The sequence below is a fragment of the Drosophila virilis genome, unplaced genomic scaffold, assembly GCF_030788295.1.
Source record: "Drosophila virilis strain 15010-1051.87 unplaced genomic scaffold, Dvir_AGI_RSII-ME tig00001170, whole genome shotgun sequence".
Classification (NCBI taxonomy): domain Eukaryota; kingdom Metazoa; phylum Arthropoda; class Insecta; order Diptera; family Drosophilidae; genus Drosophila; species Drosophila virilis.
In genome coordinates, this window is record NW_027212828.1 from 380,921 (window position 1) to 398,140 (window position 17,220).

The 17,220-nt window shown below is 34.7% G+C and overlaps 1 protein-coding gene across 4 annotated transcripts in view; it reads right to left on the reverse strand.

Annotated features, from left to right (window-relative positions):
- Positions 1–364: 364 nt before the first annotated feature.
- Positions 365–17,220, reverse strand: part of stac (C2 and C2B_Munc13-like domain-containing protein staccato) — a 184,364-nt gene continuing 167,508 nt past the window's right edge. For all 4 annotated transcript variants that reach the window (XM_015168274.3, XM_015168276.3, XM_070210807.1 and 1 more), the window contains 5 exons: positions 6,163–6,528; positions 5,849–6,109; positions 917–1,086; positions 678–856; positions 365–623 (listed from right to left, as the gene is read on the reverse strand). In XM_015168274.3, coding sequence (XP_015023760.1) covers positions 532–623; positions 678–856; positions 917–1,086; positions 5,849–6,109; positions 6,163–6,528 — 1,068 coding nt within the window. In that variant the 3' untranslated portion in view covers positions 365–531. The remainder of the gene's footprint in view (positions 624–677; positions 857–916; positions 1,087–5,848; positions 6,110–6,162; positions 6,529–17,220) is intronic.

The following is a 17,220-nucleotide window of genomic DNA, read 5'->3' on the forward strand; positions in this document are numbered from 1 at the left end:
AGCGAACATCATAGCATAATACGCGAAATGATCGAATGTCATTTTAGTGTACGTTTGTCTAGCCCAATCTCCGTACAAGTACGAAAAGTGGAAAATAGGGAAGTATTTACTAAACGCGAAAAACTTTGCAAACCGCTAAAATTTTCGATCCAACAAGATGGCTATCTCCCTTTGTTATTTCTACCAAACTTTTTATGCAATAAATACTAAGATCGTGTACGAGTAGAATATAGTATATATCGATGAACCATTCAATATTTATTGAAAAGTTGTAATCTTAAAAAATTATCTGTAAAACTTATAAACGAGTCTGCTAATCTGTTTAATAATCGTCGCCCTTGTTTAAGGTCTGGCCTTTGGTAAATTCTTTTATATTCATATTTATTAATATTGTTTCAAAATATATTTATATAAATGCGTATGTCTAGTTAAAATGGACTTTTTACTCAAGTTTGCGAAAATATATAAATAATACCATAATAACATTTGTAAATAACAAGTCGTTGACTAGACATTCGTCAGTATCGAGAATTAAGAATTTGATTTGCTCTTTAACTTTTTCAGAAAATCCTTTGCTTGCTTATCACCTTGTCTATGCTCCAGAGCACGCAATGCCATGGAATCTTGAAAAAATTAAATATGTTAGCATTTTGAACTTGTAGAAAATAACTGTTTACCTGTGATATCTGGTCTACATAGGCTCATAATAATTTGCTCGCCATTAGATGCTGTGAGATCTGCAAACGTTATATAACATTCTGCTATATATTGACTTGTCATTCCAAATAAATCCTTATCCTTTACACTAAATAAAATCAAGCTATCTTCCATCAGGCGTTGATCCGAATTCAAATTACTAACATATATAAATAATAATTCATATATATGAAGTGATCCAATAGAAAGATTTACTTACAAGTTAAATTGTTCGTCATAGAGTGGAAAGCAATTTTTATTATGAACGGCCGTTTTTACTGGTGTAAGCCCATTAAATCGACCAGTAGGCATCATGTAGACTTTAACAAATGAATCACATAGTCCGTTTTTATCCATAGAAACTAAGTTGCGAGCATTTAATATTTTGAGCTGAAATTTAATGAAAATGGGTAAAAAGGGTATACTGGATCTGTGCAAATATAACACGCAAAACGAAGCAAATAATAACTCCAATTGGCACTACAGACAGCTTTAAGGATGTTTCCGAAATGCGATCAAGATCAACTATGCAACATACAAGTTATTAAGGAAAACGTTTGTTCATATTGACAAGCCACGGGAGAGTAACCGCCTAACGTACGTTCTCAAAAAATAATTATAGAATTGCAATTGCAATTGTATTATATATGTGTGCCGCTATTTTTATTATTTGTATACCCTGAACCCATTTAAAATGGGTATAAGGCGTCTAATATATATGTGCAAATGTATGTATGTCCGTCTGTCCGTATGTATGAACGCAAGAGAGTTCAGTTCATGATTAAATTGTCTGGTTGCTTTGCTTAGCTCGCCGAATGGAATGTGGGATCTAATGGTAAATAATATTCATGGTCAAGACTGGTGCTTATAAAGGTCTAAGAGAAATCGGAAGGATGACATAACTGAGTTTACACACTCCATTTTCCGTCTCTATAAATGGCATGATCCCCGCGTGTGATATTTTTGGAATTGTTCCTTTTGTTACAGTTACATTTTATAACTCCGCCATGACTTTTTCTTCCACACCACTATATCAAGTACACTAAGTTTAATTATTATATCGACGATATCTCAGCAAATAATAATAAACAACCTTTGCTTCTTAAAAATTGAACAGATATTTCAGTTTTAAAATGTATGTGCTAGAGGAGTATTTAACTTATTGCTGCTCATTGGATTGTTTGTCCAATATATTCAATATACAATATATGTGAGAGTATTAAGTATTACGCACAGCGAGGCATCCAATTTAAAAAGATCCCATCCAATGCTGTTGGTACCTAGTGTTGCCACACTACCTAAGAACTAATTTCTATTTCGACTAAATTTGACTTAGATAAGAGAAAAGAAAAAAAAAACAGTTGAGGCTTTCAGACTGCTAATATAGACAAATCTAATTTCTTTTTCTACAATGCAGCAATTTCAATACAATGTAATTTTATTTTTATGGTGTTGTTATATGAAATCTTGGTATTTTGAGAGAATTAGAAATAAGGTTGCCTTAACGACAGGTAACTAAATCTGTAATGGCCAGTTATAGTTATTATAAACAGTTCAGAATGAGTCTGAACGAAAGTATCTGTATGCCTCTAAGCTTATGAACTATTAGCAAATTTATTAGTATTTTAGTATCATTGACAATACTAAATAATATAATAATATTAGGAAATTAATATTTGTAATTTAAGATAAAGAAATTAGACTATGAGACGGAATAGAAGTAGAACTCAGATTAGAAAACGGCGCGCGCGGAGTCCGAGTCCAAAATAATTTCCTGCAGTCAAAGTAGAAAGTTTTCCAAGCCCTAATAAGGCAGAAGGTCAAAAAGCTAATAACATATAGGAATATCTTTTAAAGAGTTCTTATGATTAATCATAATACAATATTGAGATAGATTACCAATATGCAGCGGAATTTAGTGGAAGCGTTACGCGTAGAAAGAACTAGACTTTCGTTAAAAAAGTTTAATAACCATCTTAAATTGCCACAATTGCTCGGAATCTCGATTATTAGAGAAAATTTGTGTACTTTTAAGAAGCAAGAGCCAGAAGCTCCTTAAAACAATTTAAAATTGGCTATTACTCGCAAGCTTGGAGAGACAAAAAGAGAATTTTAAATTGATGCGTGTTATGGGGAGAAAATAGCAATTTAAGAAAATTTCTGTTGAAATCTTTATGAATGTAATAAAGTAATAAAGAATTAACGACTGAAAGAATCAGCAGGTGTTGTAACACTTACAAACTTTTTAAAAGAAAATATATTTGTTCGCCCAAAGCATTTACAGTTCAGATCTTCTTTTGTCTGAAGCACAATAACCCGAAAAGCATATTGCTAGTAAACAAAATAGAAATACGTGAATTTAATAAGAATGAATTGCATTCGTTACGTTAAGAGAAGAGTAGAGAAATATATAAGAAAATAGTAAATTTACGAATGGAATAAGAAACTAATATAAGCAGTAAGGTGAATGTTAACAGATCCTATGACAAAATTCAGACAGCTTTCTGACGATATGGTTTATTAGACTCAGGAGCATCCGTTAGTGTATTAGGAGAAAACTGTTTTGAAAGAATTGAAAGAATTGAAAGAATTATAACGGAAAAATATTAAAATAAAACATATTATTATATATATGATGAAACATATTATTTTATTAACCACCAAGTTTAAAAAAAAAAAGTTTAGTTATTTAATTTTTTATTTCTGAATTAGAAGTGCAGCCGCAAAGAGTGTCAATGATTAAAAGCAAATCGATATCGTTTACTCAAACTAAGCAACTTAGGAAATCAATGACAAATTGCCATCGTACCAATTTAGGTATCCATCATATTGATAAGGGTTTATTAGAACCACTTAAGCTTAAGCATTATCACCCACCCAGACAAAATGAAGTTTATGCAGAATACGATTGTATGTTAGAGTAAACGAGGAAAGTAATTCTCCTAGTCCTATGGTATTTGTCTGAAACGCTTGTATTGATTCTCATTGCTTAAAGGTTAAAATGGATTACTTAGTCGATTGAAAGATTTGAACGTCATTTCAAGTATATATATAAAAAAAAAGTGATTTTGCAAACCACAATAATACCCTGAAACTAATATCTTATTGTTTGAGAGTAAGCTTTGTCAACAAAAATCGAGAAAGAAAGGCTAATACCCTTGCAAGCCCACTATTTTCATAATGCTTATAGTGCTTTCTCGTACCTAAGAAACACAGGGAAAATAGGTAATGCCAAGTTTGATCAAGATATCTTGATAAACAAAAAGGTTTTTTATAAAAAATCTAGTTTTCGACCGATCGTTGCTATGGCAGCTATATGAGATGGTTGTCCGAACTCAATAGGATTTTGCATATTTATAGGGAGCATAGTCAATCTAATAAATGGTGAGTTTGGTCAAGATATCTTGATAAACAACATTTTTTTTCATACAACAACTTAATTTTCGACCGACCGTTCCTATGGCAGCTATATGACATAGTGGTCCGATCCAGCTGGTTTTGGCATATGTGCTGCGTGCAGCAAAATATGGGTTTTCTACAAAGTTTAAGCTTTTAAACTGAGAGACTTATTCGCATAGAAACAGACAGACGTACAGACGGACATGGCTACATCGGCTGTTGATGCTGATCAAGAATATATATACTTTATGGGGTCGGAGATGTCTCCTTCTATGCGTTGCTAATATCACGACAAAATTAAAATACCCTCTGAAAGGGTATAAATAAATACTGTCTCTGAGAAGGTTGAAGATTTCTCAACATGACTGAATATTATAGCCAGTTAATCCAGCATAATGGGCTGCGACGCGTTGCAGGCATTAGGTGCCGTTCTAACGTTATGTGATATAAACGACAAAGAGCACTCTATAGTTTACGTTTCTCAGAAATTCAGCAAGTAAACGGTTCTAGTCGGAACTCCCGACTAGGAAATACCCTAAACCCTCCTATTCCAACAGCAAATAAATTTAAAAAAATAGTTTCCTTGGCAGGGTTCGAACTTGCAACTGACCGCATTACTTGCTGTCGACTCTACTCAACAGCCACACCAGCAAAAAAAAAATACTTTCCCCGGAAGGGCTTGAACTCGCGACAGACCGCATCACTTGCTATGCCTATACTCAACAGCCACATCAATAACTAAGTATTATTGTGAAAAAATGAATAATAATCGCAGCAATCGCAATCGTAATGCTGTTGATAGATTTCGAAACAAACACCGAAGAATGTATGTGTGTGTGTACATGTATACAGAAATTCTTGGCATGTGCGGTCCATCCAGTTACGCAGGAAAACACAACTTTAGTTTTTTCTTAACTGATCTTTTTCGATTCTTGACATATATAATATACTAGAGGCAACATATTATGTTTGGTGACTCTATCTCTTATTTTATACCCAATTTGCTCACAAAACAGGATGTCTATATCGATTTTTAACGATTGCGTGGAAACGGAGTAAGTTACCGATTATCGGAAACAAACTCGATCTGCGCAGGTACTAGAAGGACCTACATCTAAAATTCTCTAGTTCCTATAGGTTCTGAGATCCTTGCGTTCATAATACGGACAAACGGACAGACCGACAGATTGACAGACAGACAGACGGATAGACATGGCTAGACCGACTGCCGAGTCGATGCTGATCAAGAATATATGTACTTTATGGGGTCGGAGATGCTTTTTTCTGCCTGTTATATACATTTGCATTTTGCACAAATACAATATACCCTTATACCCATTATTAACGGGCTCAGAGTATAAAAAGGACAATTCCAAAAAATCACCCTCGGGGATTGGCGTTGCTTTGACCAGATAAATTCGTAGGGACCGAAAATTGAGTGTGTAAGCTAAGTTATGTCATCTAACTGAGCAAATATGTTGTGTATAATGAGGTTCTTCCATGTTTCTTTTAACACTTTTTATCACCCTTCTTGACACGTATATTTGTTATTTATTGTTAATAATATTGTTTAGCCACGAGTTTGTTTACTTTAAAACCCATACCCCATCCGGCGAGCTACGCAAAGTAGCCAGACGTGTGAAGCATGAAGCGAACACTCATACGGATTAAACCTTGAGAAGTTAAGTTGTCGATATTGATAACCTTTCGAGGGATCTCATCATAGTCAAGCACACCTCAAGTTTATACTTACTAATAATCCAGAATCTGTAAATTGTCCGGTAATTGTAAGTTGCCCGAAATGTGCTGTGGATTGTTCTCTTTGATTTCTATACCGGTCTAGATAATATTGGTGGATAAGATCAGCAGTTTCGAGAGCATGGAGGTCTAGTATGCTTTCAATCTCTGATAAAATTTTAACATCTGATGTTTTTGCGTCTCCAATTTTGAAGCAAGATATCATAGTGCGGAGAGTGTCCCTCAAGTTTTGAAAAAATGCTGGCGGTCGGCGTTTCTAAAATGAAAATGCATATTATAAGATCCTAGACGGTTTTGATCTATACTCACATCGAGATTAGACTGAATAAGGTCATATATTATTATCGACAATTCTCCCCAAATACCGTCCAAAATTCTGCCAAAGTTGACTTCATTAAGAGTATCATAAAGCGTCGTTAATGACCGTTCTAAGTACATCATCAGCCTTTCCATAGAATTTGAGTCTTTATGGAGTACTTCTGCCCCTTCTGTTAAGAATCTACGTATAGATGGAGACATCTTGCGGGCAACATGTTCTATCATTTCAACAATTTGATTACGCTGTGTATCGAGGGCATTATCAATTACAGCTTTTATCGTGTCGGAGCACCGTTCAGCTTCCAGATTGGTTCTGTATTCTCCTATTCTTCGAATCACATCATCAGCACCCAGTTCCTAAAAAATATATTAATAAGATTTTATTAATAAATTGATTAATATATTAATATTTAAAATTGTTTTAATTTATTAAAAAATAAATAAATATCGATTATTACTAGATTTTCTATTTATTTTTTTTAAAGTATTAATAACAAAACAAGTAAGAGGTTCTAGGCCGGGAGCTCCCGACTAGGGGATAACCTGAACCCTCTGATTCCAACATCAAACAAATTGAAAAAAAATAGTTCCCTTGGCAGGGTTCGAACTCGCAACTGACCGCATTACTTGCTGTCGACTCTACTCAACAGCCGCACCAGGAAAAAAAGAATTCTTTCCCCGGTAGGGCTCGAATTCGCGACAGACCGCACCACTTGCTATGCCTCTACTCAGCAGCCACACAAATAAATAAGTACTTATGATAAAAAGGAGCTAAAATAGCATTACAGAAAAATATCACAATTACCATGCTGTTAGAATGCGAAGCAGACGCGCATAATATGTGTGTGTGTACATGTAAACAGAAATTCTTAAAAAAATTCAATTGTGCAGTTGCATATAACTTTGGCTTTTTCTTAACCGATCTTTATGAAATTTTCTACAGTATATCTTATTGTACCATAGAATATTTGGTTGGCAATAAAAGTTGGGTTATTAACTTGATTTATAGCTCTTCGGAAGTAGCGGGGAGGTGACGGTAGGTATAAAATGAAAGATACTTGATATATCACGATACTAATGACCATAATTCGAACAGGGGACTAGGTCAAGGCCAAAGGCATCGCAAAGTGCATCCGTTTTGCTCACGTGCTAATCTCCTCCTCTGGGCGAATCGAGTAAGTAATATTCAACGCTCTCATATTTTTCCCACATTTCCGCAATTAGAGCAGTAGAACAGTGAGATCGGCGTTGCCACCTCCGCAATTTCCGCCATCCTAAGGCGATTCAGGATATTCGTCGATATCCCGATTCTGACTATCGACTGCCCTTGAGCCTCCCCATGCAAGACTACAGTCGGCAAGCTGGCTCAGCATAAGCAACAGAGCACAGAACTGAACATATCGGTGTGTCGGCACCATGATTGCAACTCTTAGCCAATGCGCAGACTACTAAGTGCAAGAGCTACACGTTAACTTGTAGAAGAAAAAAATCATAAACTTCTATAATAAAGCAGAGACACATCTAAGGCTCCGAAATCCGCCAACAAATTGAAAGAAATACACGTATATGCAGATTTCAAAGAAATTGTTATTAAAACTAAGATACCTTTTACACCCAGCTATTCAATTACGCTTTCCCGATTATCAAAATATTATTCAGAACATAATCACTGAGTGTGAGGCATGCATTGAAACAACAACAACAAAGAAATTCCAAGATCAATCAAGTTGATCTTATAACTTTACTTTATTAACAATTTTCTTACTTTCTTTTTTCCTATTTATTGTATTTTCTTTATTAATATAGCAAATTAAGATTATTTTTAATTTCACTTGAGATCACTTTTTTCCTACTTACAACCTTCTGCTTAGATGTAGGCTCTAATAGCGTCACTGACAAAATTAGCTGTGAAAAGGGGCACAGCTGGCCGGACTGGCAAATAAAACACCTCCATCGGTCGGTGATGCTATTTAGAAAATTGTATCCTTTAACTAGGCTTTTAGCATATAATTATATTGTACAATTTTGAATAATGAGGAAGACACTCGTTTTGTCGACCATTAATAAATAAATAAATAAAATAATAAATAAAATAAAATAAATAAGTATTTGATCCCAGACACAGATCTAAGCCTCCTTGAAGAAAACAGATCATATGGAGCAGAGAGACGAAAAACACTTTAAGCACACAAACAAACAGGGAAAGGAACATAAATTATTATTTATTCAAATGTAATAAGAAGAAAATATTTAGAAGTAAATAACGTACCAGTAAATTACGAATATCATTATTTGTCCGTTTACATAACCAACACAGAAATAACGTATAACAATTAATTTAAAAAAAAAAACTGAATAATAAGATAATCTTGCACAAATCTATAATTCAAAAGAAAACCTTAATAGAGAAATAAATGGCTTAAGAAAAGCAAAGATATGTATAGGGTCCTTCGTGCAAGGATCGTCAAACTCCGCTAAATGAAACTTCGATAAATGAAACCCAACATTATTCTGGCCTTATTGACCATGAGCAACGAATTTAGGTTTATGAGCAAGAATGACACCTAGATCATTAAGTTCATTAGTGGTTGTGTTGACACGCTCGAGTGTTAAGATATAAATAGTGTAAGAAACCATTTTAGGAGGGCTTGTATCGAGCCCTTTTTATACCCTTGCAGAGGGTATTATAATTTTGTCGTGAAATGGTTCACGCATAGAAGAAGACATCTCCGACCCCATATATTCTTGATCAGCATCAACAGTCGATATAGCCATGTCCGTCTGACCGTCTGTATGTCTGTCTGTTTCTATGCGAACTAGTCTCTCAGCTTTAAAGCTATCTTAATGAAACTTTGCAGAAGTCCCTCTTTTTGTTGCACGCAGCACATATGTCAAAACCAGGATCGGACCACTGTATCATTTAGCTGCCATAGGAACGATTGGTCGAAAGTAGGGCTGTTGTATAAAAAAACATTTTGTTTTTCAAGATATCTTGACCAAGCTCGATATTTATTAAATATTACTTTACTCCTCATATACACGCAAAATCCTATTAATATCGGACTACTATATCATATAGCTGCCATAGGAACGATCGGTCGAAAATTAAGTTTTTGTATGAAAAAACATTTTGTTTTTCAAGATATCTTGATTAAACTCGGCATTTATTAGTTTTACTTTACTCTTCATATATGTGCGAAATCCAATTAATATCGGATCACTATATCATATAGCTGCCATTGGACTGATCGGTCGAAAATTAAGTTTTTGTATAAATAACATTTTGTTTTTCAAGATATCTTGACCAAACTCGGCATTTATTAGTTTTACTTTACTCCTCATACATATGCAAAATCCTATTAAGATCGGACCACTATATCATATAGCTCTTTTTCTATTGTACTGTAATTTTGTTCATGATCGTTTAACGTTCTACTTGAGAAACTAATTGGCTTGTTATCTTGTGACAACACAGCTCCTATTGCAAAATTACTTGCGTCGGTTGTTACCTGAAACTTTTTATTAAAGTCTGGACATACTAATATTGGGTCGTTTATAATTTATATTTTTAATTTTTCAAAGGCTTTATTGTATTCAACATTTTTGATATCAATTTTTGCCGCTTTCTTTAGGTAAAGAGTCATGGGTTTTGCAATTTTTGCAAAATCTGGAATGAACTTTCGATAATAACCACATAATCCTAGAAATGATTTAATTTCCTTTGATGTTTTTGGCAAAGGAAATTCTTGTATTGCTTTTACTTTCAATTTGTTTGGCCGTATGCCTTCTGGACTTATAATATGGCCTAAGAATTCTGTTTCCTTTTTTAAAAACTCGCACTTATCTAATTGAAGTTTCAAATTTGCCGGTCTTAATTTTTCAAAAACTTTATTTATTGAATTTAAATGTTCTTCAAGTGATGTGGAGAAGACAATAATGTCGTCCAAATAAACAAGACAATGCTTGTTAATTAAATCACGAAGAACGTGATTCATGCACCTTTGGAATGTTGCTGGTGCATTTTTAAGTCCAAATGGCATTCGAGTATACTCGTAATGTCCGTATTTGGTAGAAAATGCTGTTTTATTAATTGAGTTCCTGTCCATCTCAATCTGATGGAAACCTTTTGCTAAATCTATTGTTGTAAAGTATGAACATCTTCCTAATTTTCCCAAAATCTCGTCCATGTTTGGAATGGGGAATTTATCATTGATTGTAATGTCGTTTAATCCTCTGTAATCGACCACTAATCTAAATTTTGCCTTTCCTGAGGCGTCTGCCTTTTTTGGTACGATCCATAAGGGACTACAATAAGGCGACTGGCTATGCCGAATAATACCTTGGGTAAGCATATCTTTAATTTGCTTTTCGACTTCTTGTTCGAAAGCGAAAGGGTAACCGTATGTTTTCTTGTAAATTGGATTTTCATGATGTGTATTAACTTTTAACTTCTATCCAATCCTTGCCGTTAAGTTCAATTACATTTGCAAATTTTGAATATAAATCAATACATATTAAATAGCTGTGGTTTTTTATTGAATAAATGTCTACTACGTAAGTTTCTCTACAGTTTTCTACTTCTGGTGTAATTTTAAATTTACAAGATGTGTTCCTGTGATCAATTTCAGCTAGATTACAAACTTCACATTCGTTAATTATGTTTTGGATTAAATTTTGATAGTCTGGGTAATAATATGTTTCTTTGAAAAGTCTGACCATCTTTTCGATGCCTGGATGTAAAAGTTTCTTGTGGTTGCTAACTATTATTTCTTTAAATTCTGCATAGCTCCTAATGTCTTTCAGTTTAAAATTTGTTCGTAATATTCGAGTTGTTTTGGGGTTCATTATTTCTTTAAAGGCTTGTTGTATTATCTCAAAATCGGAATCGTATTCAATGTATAATACGCTTGAATTTTTGCAAAAATGTTTTATCAATATCTGTTTAGCTTTTTCAATGTTTAAGTTTAAATATTCGATTTTTATTCCTAATTTTTTAAAATATGGTGCAACTTCTATTTGCTCGGTATCACTTCTAATCATTTCTATTTGTCTTCTAAAATAGTTTAATGGTTTTTCTGTTAAATGTATTAAATTTTCATTATCTTCTTCAGCGCTATGTGCTGTAGCTTGTGTGTTAATATCTTGTTCGCCTAGCATATTTTCTTCAATTTTGATGCGTGATAAAGCATCTGCTACGTGGTTTAATTTTCCTTCTAAGTATTTAATACGCCAACGTTGTAATTTCATGTTGGGTTCTTTAATGTTGTTTAGCCAAAAGAGTGGCTTATGATCGCTTAAAATGTCAAATGGTCTGCCATATAAATATGGGCGAAAATATTTTACTGCCCACACTATTGCTAAAAGCTCTTTTTCTATTGTACTGTAATTTTGTTCATGATCGTTTAACGTTCTACTTGAGAAACTAATTGGCCTGTGATCTTGTATTCAACATTTTTGATATCAATTTTTGCCGCTTTCTTTAGGTAAAGAGTCATGGGTTTTGCAATTTTTGCAAAATCTGGAATGAACTTTCGATAATAACCACATAAACCTAGAAATGATTTAATTTCCTTTGATGTTTTTGGCAAAGGAAATTCTTGTATTGCTTTTACTTTCAATTTGTTTGGCCGTATGCCTTCTGGACTTATAATATGGCCTAAGAATTCTGTTTCCTTTTTTAAAAACTCGCACTTATCTAATTGAAGTTTCAAATTTGCCTGTCTTAATTTTTCAAAAACTTTATTTATTGAATTTAAATATTCTTCAAGTGATGTGGAGAAGACAATAATGTCGTCCAAATAAACAAGACAATGCTTGTTAATTAAATCACGAATAACGTGATTCATGCACCTTTGGAATGTTGCTGGTGCATTTTTAAGTCCAAATGGCATTCGAGTATACTCGTAATGTCCGTATTTGGTAGAAAATGCTGTTTTATTAATTGAGTTCTTGTCCATCTCAATCTGATGGAAACCTTTTGCTAAATCTATTGTTGTAAAGTATGAACATCTTCCTAATTTTCCCAAAATCTCGTCCATGTTTGGAATGGGGAATTTATCATTGATTGTAATGTCGTTTAATCCTCTGTAATCGACGACTAATCTAAATTTTGCCTCTCCTGAGGCGTCTGCCTTTTTTGGTACGATCCATAAGGGACTACAATAAGGCGACTGGCTATGCCGAATAATACCTTGGGTAAGCATATCTTTAATTTGCTTTTCGACTTCTTGTTCGAAAGCGAAAGGGTAACCGTATGGTTTCTTGTAAATTGGATTTTCATGATGTGTATTATTTTCGTGCTTAACAATGCTCGTGAAGGTCAAATTGTCACTTTCTCGATATTGAATGTCACTGAAATTTTTCAGTAATTTTAATAGTTTTGATTTTTCTTCAACGTTTAGATGATCAACTCGGTAATCTTCTCCCGATGTTTTTTCATTACTTATTGCGTAATTAATTTCTAGTGTATAACTTTCTGGCTTTAAATATGCTTCGAAGTTTTTTTCTGAATTTGGATCCCAACCTAATTTCTTCTGATTGAACGATCTCTCGCTAATTATTATTCTGTCATGAGCGTAGTCAATTATGGCGTTGCTTGCCTTTAATAAATTTCTGCCTAAAAGTATATCATAATAAGGTGAATAATCATGTATGTAAAATATCTGATCTTGCCTAAAGAGTTTATTAGGTGCAGTGGATACATAATGGTTTAAGTTTGATATCCCTGTCATGGTTCTAATCGAAGTAGTTAAGGAAGTTTTCCCTCATCATATTTATTGACGACCCAGTGTCAATGAAACAACTGTAGCGTCTGTTATTAATTTTAATTTCTATGTACTGGCTTGTCCCGAGGCTCCAATTGGAAAATTTTCGTCTTTTATTTCATTATTCTGAAACACCTCATATTGGTTGTTCTGACAACCATACTCTTCTTGAACATAGTTACCCTGATAGTTTTCGGATTGTTGATAATTTTCATCAACCTGCATTTTTTGGGAACCACTAGTATTTTCTCGTATACGCTTGTACGGTTGATTTGGTATATATCTACCTTGAGAAATATTTTGATTTATGGGGTTATTTATTTGTGCTTGTTGTAAATTCTGTTTGAATTCTTGAGAACATGAGAGCCTTCTGGTTGCTCCATTTTTTTTATTTATTTTTTTTTTGTTTGTGTCACGAAATTCACTTTGTTGCAACGACCGAATTGGATTTATACGTTGCTTGAATTGTTTTCACACGTTCAGTTCTTTTGCGGATAGCGAATTTTGGAGTTGAAATATATTCGATTTAGTTGTAATACTGTGCACAATTACACTTGTTGATCAGAGAAGACACCAGTTGTATGGATAAGGCTCTCTTTAATTGATCGTATCACTCACAAACTTTAATTTATTTCTTTTCACAAAATGCTATCCTACCGGCTGCGCCAATAACGTAGTTATAAGTTTGGAAATAAAAAACTATATTTCCCGACCGTGAATCTGTATCGGTTTATTATGTTGAATATCTGGAGTAAGACTGAGCTAACAAAATTGGCTTACGCTATATTTAAAGCTAAATAATAATTGGAGTACGTGACTTTTTGCAAAGGGACAGCGGCTGCAGCTTGTTTATGCTAGCGCCTTTCTGTTGATCAGTTTTTGTTTATAAATGATTGTTGACAATATGTGAGCTTGGCTGCAGAAGGCATTCTGCTCTTAGGATTTTTGCTGCTGTTAGCGTTATTTGAATTCGGATGCAGAAGGCATGTTATTGTTATGATTATTCAGTTTGTAAACACACAATGGGTTATGCCATGCAATTAGCTTATGAATAACAGTGGTTCAAAATGCTGTTGTTGTGAATATGTCACTATATATATTATATTATAAAAGCTATATGTCAAATTTGGTGACTCTAGCTCTGATTATTTACCAAAATTGCTCAAAAAACATGATATCAATATCGATTTTTATCGATTGCTTGGAAACGGAGTAATTTATCGATTATCGGAAACAAACTCGATCAGGCACTTGGATCACCTACATCTAAAATATCAGTACTTTATGCGATCGGAGATGCTTCCTTCTGCCGGCTCATACATTTGCATTTTGCACAAACACAATTTACCCTTTTACCCATTTTTAATGGGTTCAGGGTAAAAGAGATTAAAATTGAAACATTTCAAAGTTATGAAATAGGTGATTTAAGCGATTGGCCGATTTGAACTTTAGGCGCTCCGAGGGTGAGCGCACTTATGTATGAGTACACCCGCTCTCTCCCAAGACAATATAAACACTAAAATGAGTAACGCGAATGCGTCGCAAAATTTCTAGCCTGGCCTTTCGTCTGGCCTTTGAGGCTCCGTACGGCATGCCTGCCGACTGGTTGTTCCTTCTCCAAAGACCAGACGAACGAATGCCGAAGTCGCGGCCTGCTGATGCTGACACGAGCTACGTTAGTTAGTCGAGTTAGTCGCCAGCCTGCCTTCAGCAAAGCTGGTGGATGCTGCTTTGCGTCGCTTCGTTTTCGAAGTACATTGAGCGAAAAAGTTTAGAGCTTACGATCGACGCAAAGTGCTTGTGCTTTATCCATGAAATGCATGCTTTATTTAAATGATATATTACCCTAGATATTAACGATTAATTTTACAGGAAAATTTAACAACCTTTACAATATTTACACAAGGCGCTTCTTGCGCAATAACTATGTTAAGAAAATAGCAAACATAGATTGATTTCACTTTTCTTTTTGCGCAGTGTATGCTCGAGAAAAGTTCTTGTCTCAGCCAATAGCGAGTGTGCACCTTTGGTTGCATGCGTGAATTATACATGCATAAGAACTTTAAAGTATGTATGTATGTGTTGTTATTCACTGCTCTGGCTTTAGCTGGCACGAAATTAAATTTCTTAGTTTTCTAGCGCAGATCATGACCTATCCCAAATTTTTGTTGATATATGAATGCATTTTGTGTACTGAGGTTGGCTCCGCAGAATATATGTATTTCTAAGTCGAAGCAAATATTTACATAATTTCTTTAAGTTAAATTAATATTAGTTTTATTCTCCAATTAAGAAATAAAAGAGTGCTAAATAATACAATTACAATTTACAATTTACAATTACAATTTCAAGTCGACTCGTAGGTCATATTTAGTTATGACCCTATTATAATTATAATAACCTCCTCGCGGTGTTCCCTGCGTAGTTTGTTCTTTATAATTCAAACAAAAAATAATAATAAAAAAAAAAAATTAATTAAATGTATCTTTGAAAACAACAAATTTGCACTTTTATTTTACTTTATAATTTAATTAATAATTTCAAATATAAAAAATTACATAAATATTTGCATCGCCTTAAAAATACATATTTTGTACGGAGCCAACCTCAGTCTACGAAATGCATTCATATATCAACAGAAATTTTGGGTAGGTCGTGATCTGAGCTAAAAAACTAAGAAAATTGTTTCTTTGCCAGCCAGAGACTTTGCCAGAGCAGTGGATAACAACACATTCAAATATGCTGTTATGTATGTATATTCACACGCATACAAACATAATTGCTTGCACGGCCCTCATAGAGCCGAAGCTGAGAGCAAATTCTATTTTTAGCTTTTTCGTTCTCTCGGCTGTGAGGAGCGCAATGCTACAAATTTCGTTTTCGTTCTCAATTTTCGAAAAATCAAGCTGCATAGTAGCATTTTGTTGTATGGCGTTACTCGCCTTAGTGTTTATATTGTCTTTGCTCTCTCTATCTCTCTCTCTCTCTCTCTCTCTCTCTCTCTCTCTCTCTCTCTCTTTGTAGCTGTGTACTTATAACAGCATAGCCATATATGTATCCATAGGTATCCAAGTATATCCAAGTACATTATATTGGCTTTGCATACATTTATTTTAAATAAATAAGCATATTGGCACTAACATTCTTTAGTTTCAGAAAAATATATTATTACAATTTATTCATTAATTAATTACTGGAGAAATCGACTCTTCTGTGTTGACCAACATATTAACTGTCTCTAACTGGTATGTACGATTGTGGACGTGGATAGTAGGCAGCAGAAGCGTAGAGTGCTACATGCCAGCATTGACCAGAATAATGAAGAGCGACACTCAGGTCGCACCAAACAGTGTACAATCCGTAATGGATAGCATGCAGTCAGGGACTGCAACAAGTTTAATTACGCCTCTCCGTTAAATAAGTGGATACGTGTAAAAAGGTAACAGCCTTGTTTCTCGGCCAACGACTCCAAGTGGATGCCGGAAGAGGCATCATCCCTTAATCACAATACATCGCAACCTGCAGGTAATATAGTGATGAATACTGGACCAGCGTATCCGCACACAAGGGCACCGCAGCTGGTCGATGGTCAATTGACGCAAAAAAGGAATTTAAGTTGTGTCGATTCGGATGGAGATCGCCTACTATTCTGCATATTGCCAGTGACATTGCAAGGGGCCATTTAGCGGATCGATACGTATGCGCTGCTCAACGAGCCTCGTCTGTAACGATAATCGACAACGATGCAGCGACGTGATGTGTTACAGTGCACGACTTCCAATTATCGCGGGGCGATGGACCATGCGCATCTTGTACTTCCAATGCAAACCATAGGGACCATATTCCGCAGCCACCGAACTTGAATGGGTGGTTTGAACGGCAACGCCATCAATATTATGTCTCCTATGAGTGTCACAGGAGGATGCAATCCAAAAGATGGTAAGTGACTATTTTGATATAAAGAGCTTCGGTTTGAAGCATACGCCACCAGTCGCAGGCAGCGACGATGCACAAGCTCAGAAGATACTCGAAGACACCACTGTGAAAATAGGGAAACGTTACCAGACAGGTTCGTTATGGAACCATGATAATGTTGATTGGTCAACATTGAGAGAAAGATGAAGCTTAACGATCAGCTTAAACGAGCCTATATGAAAATTATGGACGATTATGTTCAAAAGGGATATGCTCGACGATTGAATCATGAGGTTGGTTTAGCCAACAGCGACAAATTTTTGTATCTGCCGGCCTTTGGAATTGAAAATCTAAAAAGGCCCGGCCAGAT